Source organism: Mytilus galloprovincialis, chromosome 2, assembly GCF_965363235.1.
Source record: "Mytilus galloprovincialis chromosome 2, xbMytGall1.hap1.1, whole genome shotgun sequence".
NCBI lineage: Eukaryota > Metazoa > Mollusca > Bivalvia > Mytilida > Mytilidae > Mytilus > Mytilus galloprovincialis.
In genome coordinates, this window is record NC_134839.1 from 114637549 (window position 1) to 114650287 (window position 12739).

The 12739-nt window shown below is 34.1% G+C and overlaps 1 protein-coding gene across 1 annotated transcript in view; it reads right to left on the reverse strand.

Moving 5' to 3' along the window:
• LOC143065491 (snRNA-activating protein complex subunit 1-like) overlaps positions 1-3525 on the reverse strand; it is a 38956-nt gene extending 35431 nt beyond the window's left edge. The window contains exon 1 of the mRNA XM_076239075.1: positions 3294-3525. Within this exon, the coding sequence (XP_076095190.1) occupies positions 3294-3479 (186 nt within the window). The 5' untranslated portion in view covers positions 3480-3525. The remainder of the gene's footprint in view (positions 1-3293) is intronic.
• Between the last annotated feature and the right edge of the window lie 9214 nt (positions 3526-12739).

A 12739-nucleotide genomic window follows, 5' to 3' on the forward strand; every position in this document is an offset into this window, starting at 1 on the left:
AATAGGCAGTAACTTTAATTTAGGCCATATAGATTGGTCAAATAACTTTGTCATTTCAGGAAAACTTGACCAACAACAACATAACATGCTACTTGATTTGATAAATGACTCAAACTTACATCAAGTAGTAGACATACCAACTAGAAAATATTGTATACTCGACTTAATCCTAACAAGCAACCCTACTTACATAAACAAAATAAGCACTCTCCCACCTATTGATCTTAGCGATCTTGATGTTGTCTTCGCTGAGGCAGATATCTGGCTAAACAGGGTAAGAGAAACATCACGTAAAGTTTTGAAATATAACAAGGGAAACTGGAACAACATAAAATTAGACCTTGAAAAAATCCATTCAGACATACTTAACATATATAATAAATCAGATGTAAATACTCTATGGGAGCTCTTTAAAACAAGACTTATAAACTCAATCCAAGCAAACATTCCATCAAAAATGCTAACATACAAGCATAGGCTACCCTGGATAACCAATTCACTTCGAAAACTCATAAACAAGAAAAACAGACTATATAAGAAACGCAAAGATAGTAACTTTGAACAGTAACAAATATATGAAACTAAAAAAGAAAGTACAAAAAGAACAAAGAAAAGCGTACTGGAATTACATCGAGACAATAATTTGTGACCTACCTATTAAAGAACCAGACCAACCTCACAACAATCAGGCAAGGCCCAAAAAACTCTTCCAGTTTATAAAATCAATAAGATCAGACAAATCATGCATCTCAGCTCTTAAAAAAGATGGTAACCTCATAACTGACACCACCGAAAAAGCCAACATCTTGAACGACCAATTTCAGTCGGTTTTCACATCAGAACCAAATGACACCATACCAGATAAAGGACCTAGTCAACATCCAAATATTCCACACCTAACCATATCAACACCTGGCATTACAAAACTTCTGAAAAACATAAACCCTCACAAAGCCACCGGTCCAGACAGCATTAATGGTCGAGTTCTTGAAGAACCACACGAACAAATAGCACCAATACTGCAGCTTATATTTAAAAAGTCATTTGACACAGGGCAAACTCCAACAGACTGGAAGTATGCTAACGTCGCTCCAGCTTTTAAAAAAGGAGACAAACACAAAGCAGTTAACTACCAACCTATTTCATTAACTTGCATCTGTTGCAAGTTAATGGAACACATAGTCACAAAACATCTTATGAACCACCTCGAAAATAACAACATCCTCTATGATCTCCAACACGGCTTCCGAAATTCACGCTCATGCAAAACTCAACTACTTTCCTTCATACAAGAATTATCAGAAACAGACAATAAAAATATTCAAACAGATTTAATTATTATGGATTTTTCTAAGGCATTTGATAAAGTTTCACACCGAATACTTCTCTATAAATTACAGTATTACGGCATCTCTGGACAAACACTAAACTGGATAAAAGCATTTCTTTCCACATGTTCCAACCATACACAAACTGTTGTCATAGATGGAAAGTCATCATCCACTGTCCCTGTCACTTCTGGTGATCCTCAAGGTACTGTATTGGGCCCTGTCTTGTTTCGGGTCTACATTAATGACCTACCAGACTACTTGACCCACAGCAAGCTCAGGCTATTTGCAGATAATTGTACTGTGCTATCTGTCATCAAAAAGAAACAACCTATACAGCACAACTACATTTTAAATGGTCATACACTGGAATCAGTAACATCAACTAAGTACCTTGGTGTCACAATACAGTCAAACCTAAAATGGGATAAACATATAAATGACATTACATCCAAAGGTTACAAATCACTGCGTTTTCTAAAACGAAATTTAAAAACAACAAATCCACACATAAAATCCCAGGCATACCAAGCACTCGTCAGACCCAAACTTGAATATTCCTGTTCTGTTTGGAACCTTCACAAAACCGAATCAGTATCTAAAATTGAGATGGTCCAACGACGAGCTGCTCGATATGTCTGCAATAAAAACCATAATACAAGTAGTGTCACAAACATGTTTACTACACTAAATTTACCATCATTAGCAGAACGCAGACTACGCACAAGATTGGTAATGATGTACAAAATATCATACCATCTTGTTGCTATTCCATCAGTCATACTCATAAAACATGTAAAAGCAGACTCATGAACAAGAAAAAACCATACACTCTCATATAGGCATATTCATACATCAAAAGACTCCTACAAACATTCATACTTTCCATACACAATACTACAGTAGAACCAGCTCCCTGTGGTACTAGTTCAGGCACCATCCATTGATAGCTTCAATGAACTCAATGAACAATGAAGCTCACTTCAGCTGTTCTCTGTTCTATTAATTAAAAGCATCAATCTAAATTGTATATAGTTTTAATCACAAATTTCATTGCACTTTAATTATATTTAGATTAAATTGGGGTACAAATTTTGTAAATAGTCCACGTATGCGAACAGTATGTAATCATCAAAGTCGATGGAATATTATATACCTAAAGAAGAAGAAGAAAACCAATTCAATTACATTGAAATTTGGTGGGTAAAAAACTCATTTTTTTAAATTGTTATGTCATTGTATGTGGAGCTCTGACCAATTGCTGTATAACTGGAGATATAAAGGTAGTCTAACTGGCTACGTTAGGAAAGATTTTTTGAAGATAGATCATAGCCTAGGGGTAAAAGATGCCAGAAGAACTTTCAAACTCATAAATCAAAAATAAACTCTGACACCATGGCTAAAAATGAAAATGATTACACAGACAAACAATAGCACACAAAACACAAAATAGAAAAATATAGACTAAGCAACAGGAACCCCATAAAACACTGGGGTGATCTCAGGTGTTCTGGGAGGGTAAGCAGATCTTGCTCCACATGTGGAACATGTCATGTTTAACTCTATCCACAGGGGCTTGTTACAATAGGGCTCTTCACAGTTAGTTCGACCATATTGGATAGGGGGCAGATTTTCATAATGGAGGTTAAAATGGTGTGAAAAATACGGGAACACATCATTAAAACAGAGCAGTTGCTTAGAAACATGCATAGGATTTCCCACACTTTCATACTATTTCCAACTCTTCCAAAAAAATCTGCTCCCTATCCAATATGGCCGAACTAACCGGGAAGAGCCCTATTGCCGGGTTTACTATCCATACGAACCCCTAACAAAACCGTATGGATAGTAAACCCGGCAATTGTAACAAGCCCTGTGCTCTATCATTGAATATTAATCACAAAAAAGAGGGCTAGACGAGAATTAACCCCAAACTGTTATAAGAAAGGTGCAAAATATATTAACCTCTCGGCATTCTCTTTCCGAGTCTCTGCCAGCAAAGATGAAGCTCATTTTCAGTTCACGCCAAATTTCAGAAAATTTTTCAAATCGAACAGTCTCTGTTGCTGTGAATTGCTGAAGAAGTTTCTCAAAATCTGCATTAACGCCTGCAGTTGGCTGATATTGTGACAATAGTCTTCTTCTCCCCATTGTATGCTGGTAAAAAAAAAAAAAATTTTCTGTGAAGGGAGATAACAAAGATATCGTTATACTAAAAAACAAACCCATATCGGAGAGGTTTCCGAAAAATCAGACCGACTCGACTGTTTATTAGGTAGCACTACAGTCAGAATTTTCTGACTCCAATCAACAGTCTTTAAAGATTAATTTCTCCAAAACTACTGAATGGATTTTAAAAATCTTTAACTCATTTTAAAGCTGAAATATAACTCTTTCTTAATCTATTTAAAAATTTATTTTTGGTTTGATTAATCTCAAAATATAGCTCATTAATTGCCAAAAAAAGTGGTCTTCCAACTTGGATGAAAATGGCACATTCATGTCAAATGGTAGTAAAAATTTGTTTTCATCCCTTTAATCAACCATATAAAATCAACAAAACGTGTCCTAGATTTTTGATATATATACCTCCAGTAAGAAGATATATTGATTTAACTGCTGGGTTCCAAACCTCATTTCCCCTTTCATCTTTGGAGACCTATAAATTCATTTAGAACCATATTATCCAAAAACTGGGACACGGTATTGTAGAAAACACACCCTTTAATTATATATATCAAAGTCAAGCCAAAGGGGGTACCCATAAAGTTTCTATTTTCATTTTTTCATTACAATTCTCATGAAAAATTGTTCTGAGAAATGACCTAAAAACTGATTTTCCCCCTGAGAACCTCTATAAAGTCAATATAAATACAAATTCCACTGGGAACACCCCAGGAGTGTTCTGATACCATTACTTTATCAATAGAACCACACACTTTGTGTCTTTGAGGCTCTAATGCTGTAAAGTTTGCATTATATGTGAACTGTCCAACACTAACTTGGCATTTGGCGGGAGTTTGACGTCACAGATTTGACCAACATCTATGATGTAGTTGTAACGGAGGGGGTCGGTGACGACACCTCCCGGGACGTGTAGTGGCCAGTACTTCGTCCCTATTCGACCTTCGGGATACCTGATATCAGATTATGGCTGAACAGACAATGAATCAAACGAAACTATATTTTATTCACAAATGTACAATAAATGCATTAAACAAAGTCGGATATAAACAGGAGTCAGAAAACTTTCTAAACTGAAGTTCAAAAATAAAGTAATTTCAAATGTAAAAATGAAAATGAAGTGTTCCCAGAGTTAGTCTTTTAAGTAAAATAAAGTAAATTTGCTTCGCGTTGTGTTTTAAAGTAGTAAAATTGCACCAAAAAGGGGTGACTAACTCACCGAAGTGATGGCTAACTCTAGACTCGAGTGGTACTAATTTTAGTTCCGGCGAGTATTTGGAGGCCTGTGCAAGGCCGACTCCGACTGAATATCAAAAGATATCCTAAACTTGTCATTAATCAGGAGAACTTTAACATAAAAGGTACTGAAGAAAAGTTAAATAAATGAATATTCTTAAAACGTGATAAAAGCATCAAAAGTTAAACAATGAAACAGTTAAATTAACAATCTTTACTTTTATCCTACTATATTTAAATCAAATTTAACTTAAAATAAACATTTAAATACTAAATAATTAATCTGTCCAAATTAAGGGGAATTAACCTAGGCACATCAAGGCACATCTATTACATAGCAATTAAATATAGACAAAGCTCCTCCTCTTTCCAGACAGTCTAAGATAAGAGAATAACAAGATTGACCAGCTGCATATAATCAATGTTTAACATCATTATTCTCTATATAAAGAAGAATTTTCATTTGAATTTTAAAAAAGAAATAAACTATGTCTGAAATAAGCTAGAACATTAAAAGTGTGCATCAAAAACATGTTCATAAAAAGATCAAGAGTTAGACCATCCTCTTCTTGAAAATACACTTTTCCTCAGGATTTGTTTAATTTAATGGAACTGAAAAATTACACATAAACTGAAAATTAGTTAAAATACATAAAACTGTATTCAAATGAAGAAGACCAAGGGAAGAAATTTATACAGGCAGTCAGAGGCTTTTAATACTTTCCCACTCTTTTCCATAGTATTTTTTTTTCATTTTTGGTAGATTTTTTTCCCTTTAGATTGTTTCCTTTTCTCAGTTCACTTTCCTGTTATATAAATTATTTTTGTTGCAAAACAATGAGATAAGACTACAATATTTATCTTGTGGTCAGTGATTAACAGCTGGACACTGGCATCAACAGATGATTGACATATTAGCCCCTCCCAAATGCCTATATATTTAGATTAATTACCATGTGCTTTTATTTACATAAGTCAATTATCAATTTACTCACTGTTATGATATGATAATGACTTTGGGAATTTTACAAACTGTGCAGAATAATACTAACTTCAAAATTATGTGATAAAAAAAATATCTTCAAAAAATCATTGTTAGACTGTAGTGCTACCATTATTTACTGAATACTTATTATGTATGATCAATTATGTAATTAATATACCATGAGCCTTAACCATTTATTGTTGATGAGTTTGTGCTAATAAATATTTGTATTTGTATTTGTTTTTGTTTTGCTGATTTTATGCTCATAGGTTTTCTTTAGATGTCACTAAATATTTCAATGATGAACGAAAAAAGCTGATTGGCAATGACACTTCTTCTTCAGTTTCAGTCGACATATGTTTACTTTCCGGTTCATGTCTGTCCAGTCACAGCTGGGGTATTTTTTTCCAAATTTTAGTATTCCATATTTTTGTTATGTTAAATGATCTTAAATATTTGCTATATCAATTTTTCTTTGTTTTTATATTTCATTTCGTTTTTTTTTTTTCTCGTTTTTTTATACGCCCATCTTTTAGACGGGACGTATTATGATATACCGTTGTCCATCCGTCCGTCTGTCCGTCCGTCGTCCACACTTCGGACAATAACTCAAAAACACTTTCACCAATTTCCATGAAACTTAAGTGAATTGTTTATATCTATTGACGTAAGCTCCCTTTCGTTTTTTTTTTATTTCAGATTTTAAGTTTTGGATTAATGGGGCTATATTCATAAAAAAAGGGGGATTTTTAACACTTCGGACAATAACTCAAAAAGGCTTTCACCAATGTCCATGAAACTTTGGTGAATTGTTTATATCTATTGATGTAAGCTCCCTTTCAATTTTTATGAATTTCAGATTTTAAGTTTTGGATTTATGGGGCTTTATTCATAAAAAAAAGGGGGATTTTTAACACTTCGGACAATAACTCAAAAAGGCTTTCATCATGTCCATGAAACTTTGGTGAATTGTTTATATCTATTGATGTAACAAATAATACTTAATAAAATCTGATGAAAACATAAAATTTGTAAAATCTTTAGTTCAATTTAAACATTAAATTTCTTGTAATAAATAGGTTCCATGAATGTCATACGTTTGTACTATTATTGAATGGTTGCAAGGATGAAAGCACATTAGCAGTCCCTGAGATATAAACTGTTCCCTGAGGCATATATCATTTTATGATAACATTTTTACTATCTAAGCTATGGATAAAAATCAAATACTGTTTTTGCATATAGGATGTTTTACTCTTGTTAAAATTGGTTGCAATTGAAATCACAAATGATACCTTAGCATTTCGGTTTCGGTGGAAGGGTTGAGCGAATTAAAAAATGTTATAAAACATAACTAGTCTACAATAGCACATAATAAGTGACAACATGAAAATCCTAATATGTGACTAAATATTCCTTATTAAAATGTTAAAGGGTGTCATTTTATGAAAAAAAAATAAGGAAATCAAGTCTCCTAAACATTTATCAATATGATCATCTTGTGAATATTCTAAACAATAAAAAAATAAAAAGGTAATAATCATTATCCACCATATTAAGCACCATTTGAACAACTTTTGCATACATCTTTGTATAATTTAGTATGGATTCCTTAGGGAGCTACCATTTGATTTTTATGGGGGGGAGGGGGGGGGGGGGGCTAGGATGAAATTTGAAAAAAATAGGCAGGATAGGAGTTTTGAGTTAAAAAAAAAAAAAGGCAGGATGAGACAATTGCCAAAAAAAAAAAGTCAGGACGACAATTTAGGTAAAAAAAGTCAGGATAAACTAAAAAAAAAAAAAAGCAGGACCAAACAGAGTGAAAAATAAAAAGGCAGGACAGAGATTACAGCTAAAAAAAATGCAAGACAACATTTTTCATCCTAGCCCCCCCCCCCCCCCCCCCCCCCCCCATAAAACTCAAATGGTAGCTCCCTTACTGTGTTCAACAGAATCTATGAGCAATATACCCCAAGAAAATTACCTTCTTTCAAACTACTATAACATTTGGAAATCAGCCATAGAATTACTAAAACCCATAATCATATATCACTTTCCTTATATTGCATTGAAGACTTCTATGTTATATGCCAATGTTAATGATATTTTTTTTTTTTATGCTAAATATTGAAAAGCTGAACTAGGTTTAATCATCAGTGTCTTCTTCACTGTAATCACTGTCCTCATCATCAGAAAAATCCTCATTTTCATTCTCAGAAGAGGCCTCCTCATCATCAATGAAATCTTTATCTTCATCATCAATGAAATCCTTACTTTCATCACCTACTTCCTCATTTAGATCATAACTTTCAGTAGAGTCACTTTCACCATCTTCACTTTCCCTGTTATCTTCTTGCTGCTCCTCATTGTCATTGTAGTCTTTTTTGCCATTTTTATACGCCCGTCGTCTTTCAAACAACGGGTGTATCATGCGCTAAAGCGCAGCCCTTTATTTTCTATAATATTTCATTTTTCTATAATTTTTAATTCAAGTTATGATGAAAGTATAATTTGATGATAATTTGTTCCAATATTCATAGTTTGACAAAATAAATTTGTAGCTGTCTTGGTTGCATTAGATTTGTCGGTAGGCGTCTTTATTGTGGGTCTCATTGGGGTCTAAGCGTGACGCGGGATTGCCGTTTTTTAGTAAGCGTGACACGTGAAAGCCAAATTATTGTGCCGTGAAAACGGGAAAAGAATGCTAGCGGGACACGGGAAATTACAAAAAAATGAGAATTGCTGACCGTCGTACATAGTGTAGGCGGGATCCGGAATCAGACCCATACCCCCACCCACCCACCCTACCCCCCCCACCCCCTACCCCCCACCCCAAAATAAGACCCCTTTATTTGTGGATCTTGTATTGGACTAACTCTGCTGTAATAAATTTTGAGATGGAATGGGAATATTTTCGATTATAATTTTGTGGAACATAATTAGCCTTGTTCTTATAGTCGGCGTTCGTGTAATGTTTGCCATTTCATGGTGTCTAGCATCCCGGACACACTCAGTGCTGGTGTTGTGATGTCTGTTACTTGCATACCTTGACGCTCGTCTCTGTACTTTTACGAATGATCGTATGTTTTCTTTTGTATATGGGTCCCATACAGTACAGCAGTATTCTCAGGCTAATTTTGGTCTTAAAAGAGTTTGCTATACTCTTTCTTTAATTTTAAAAAAGGGGGTTCCAACCCCCGGAACCCCCCCCCCCCCCCCCCAACCCCCCCCCCCCCCCCCCCCAGGATCCGCCACTGGGATTTCTTTTGATTATTATGTTCATGATGTTGCTGTTGCATTTGTCTGGGTGAGAAAAAAAACATGAGCCAGTCTTGCTCCCATTGTATATGGCAGCTTCTAGATCTACTTGAAGCTTGGAGCAGTCGTTTTGAGATTTAATTTGTCTGTATATTATAAGTTGTCATCTGCGAAGTGTCTAAATTTTTTTTATGTAAGATGTGTTCTGGAAGGTCATTTATGTACCCCCCTTTTTAATGCCTTTTATGTTTATTTTTGCAGTAAACTGGAATCTGCTTGTATATTATAACGCTTCACTCAAACTCAAGTCGAAAATGATGATTAGACAGACGTGAATTATGTACAATCAAAAGACTTTATGCCAAATACTAGTACTTAAAAATCGGTGCTATAGATAAAACTCGTTATCAGACATTGTTAAAATCTTAAAAATAATGATATTTCCTGTTTTTCATATGCTTTATATTTGATGAGTCAAAACATTCAGTGGCGTAGCTAGGTCATTTTTACGTGTACGCCCGAACCTTGTTGAGGGGCCTGAAGGCCCAAGCGGATCCAGGCCAAAGAACCTGTTGGTAGTAGATTAGCGGGGGTGAAGCCTCCGGAAGTTTATGCGTTATCGAGAATGACATATTACCATTCCTGTCAATGAAAACTCATCAATAACAACATTCTTTTAGATTAAAAATTGTTTCTTTTTGATGTTTTATCTATCCATTTTGTTTACTTTCAAATATGATTAAAGCTTTAGGGGGCCGTGGGGTAAAGCACTCAATCAACGAAAACACATTTTCATCTGCAAATGTCGTAAATGAGTTGTTCAGGTGAAATATTAAAATTTGTAAAGGGTTCTCTATGGAACCCTGGTTCTCGCCTGGGATTTCTCCAAGCGAAAAATAATTTATCAGTCCATTACAGGATTTAAACAAATCAAATATTTTCATTAGATATTTTGTCTTGGTCAGGAATATTAATTTCTGCACAAGTTTCATGACAAACTACGGAGGTTTATAAATTTATCACGAAAATTAACTCATCATAGATACCAGCTTTGAAATTTTGTACTTGCGCCAGACGCTCGTATCGTCTACAAAGGACACATCAATGTCGCTCGAAACAAACGTGACAAAAATTCCAGATCGTCTGATTTAAATTGCGTAAAGATATTAAAGTCTGTCTGTCATTATAACAGTTACACGGAAAATTGAACGAAAAAAAGTTTGCTTCTAAAATTAACCATAAAAAAAACTTCAATAAAGTTTCATTAAATTCGACGAATGTTTAACAAAGTAATTGACATGTAACACATTTTAATCTCAGACTGTAAATGCAAAATGAATTCCTTTTATCCATAAATTACGGGAAAACTCATCATATATAATTTCGTCATTATACTCTGGATACTCTATTGACCATCAACAGTTTTTGTCCAGCTACCGTAAAATTTTACGAAGGTTTGACAATTAAAGTTAATTATTAATATCTTAAAACTTTAACAACATACTGAACCTAAATGTACATAGTTATAATATTGGCACCGCTGGCGAAATTTAGGATCGAAATGTCTCGCTTTTGCGACATAAATGGCAATGGCACGACAGAAAAATGAACAAAAATATCATATGATAAAAATGTTTGTCTCTTTTATTCGCAATTACAAGCCATTGAAGAAAGACATAGAAGGTTGATGTACTATTATTTAATTCTTTCTAATTTTATTGAGATGATTTTTTATTTGCCAAATTCAAGTGTACGCCCGGGCGTTTTGACGTAAACGTAGCTCACGCATGACATTTCCAACTAATTTTCCTAGTTAGCTCTTTTCCATACAGATTAGTCACGGGAAGGGTTGAGCACTCACAAAGTACATGTTTAACCCCATCACATTCTGTATATAGATAAAAGGAGATGTTGTATGAGTGCCAATGAGAAAACTCTCCATTCAAGTCACAATTTGTAAAAGTAAACCAGTATAGGCACAGGCACTCGTCTCAGATTTTTTTTTCTATATATATACCTTTACATAAAGGTATATAGAAAAAAAATTCTGAGACGAGTGCCTGTGAGTATAGGTCAAAGTACTCAGTGTCTTCAACACGGAGCTTTAACTCACATCGAACAACAAGCTGTAAAGGATCCCCAAATGACTAGAGGTAAGTGTTAAACCATTCAAACGGGAAAACTAACGGTCTAATCAATACAAAAAAGAAAAAGAAAAATGAGAAACACTTCATTGGTAAAGCCAAGGAATTTTATATTCAAGGCCTACTTCGATTCGTCAAACTCGGGTAACCCAAGTTACTCGAGTTGCAATCGAAGTACCCGAGTTTTATCATTTTACAACCCTCGAGTTAACTCGATATCAACCCTGTCCCTGACCAGGTTTAATCGAGTCGAGTTAAACGGCAAGATGGCGACGAAAGAGACGAGAGGGCTTTTCGAAAATATTAATTTTTACGATTTAAACGGATTTAAGCCATTTTATGTGACGACATAGAAGTTTTTAAGTGTTCAATTACATTACAAAAGACTGTATCACTATAGTGTGTGATAACATTGTGTGAGGGAATTCGACGTTTGATGTACCACTGTTCACTCCAGTGCAATTTATGACAATACCACTGCATCAATCAGAATTATTTTTTTGCAGTGTTTTAAGAAATGATTTTGCTTTGTTGTCGCGTATTATTTGTGAAACATTCAATGTTTTAAAAAGGCGAATTTTCTTTATAAAGTCAATGATTATGTTGACTTTTGAAGGCCAAACTTTCTACAGCCTTAAATACGCTAATGAAAGATCCAAAAACTATACCAATACATAACGACATGTTTATGAAATTATAACAAATCTATTGGTTAACAAATTTTTACTCGTTATTGCAAAATAATGAACTTAATATATCTGACATTTTCTCCCTACCCAGTTTACCCCTATACATTTTTATGATGTGGACTGGTCATTGTTATTGAATCGTAGGCAATTTGATTGGATTAAGTTGTTATTTGTTTACCTTCAAACTTGTTAATGCTTTTCATACATGACAATTGATTAATTAGAACGTGCATGAATGTGTACGATAACTAAAATGACCTTCAAACTGGACACTGGACGAGTCAATATTATGTTTTATCAATGAAAGTTAAGGTATGAAAGGTAAGAATTGCCACTTATTCCATTTTCACAAAATTTTCGTAATATACAGTTGAAAGGTTATTTTTTTAAAGGCTATTGTGAAGAGTAAAGAGAAAGTTTATAAATAATACGTTTTATTCCATTAAACAAGTCATTTTCGTAAGAGAAATACCGAAATATATTTTACGCACGACTACGGCAGGTAAAATTATTATTTATCATAATAAAAAAAAGCATTTTTCAGTCTCATTGGAATATGTTGATTACAATTAATCCCAAACTTAAGAAGTAAGTAACTAAAGTCAAAATATGTCCGATCTGCCTATTTCTGCACATCAAAAGTCAATACGATCGTTTTAAAGTCAATTTCGTCTACCTCACAAAATCTTGTTAGGCACTATAGCCTGAACATTGGAGAAGTCGAATCTCGCACGTCCCGGGTGCGCTCGACTGCTTATAACAAGGCATAAATAGTCCGACTGCAATAGTGGCAATATTTATTAGCACAAACACATTTACATTAAATGGTTATGGCATATAGTATTGAGACAATAAACTGACAATAATTAATTTGCCTATGATTAAATTAGAGTGATTCACACGAAAAAAAGACTA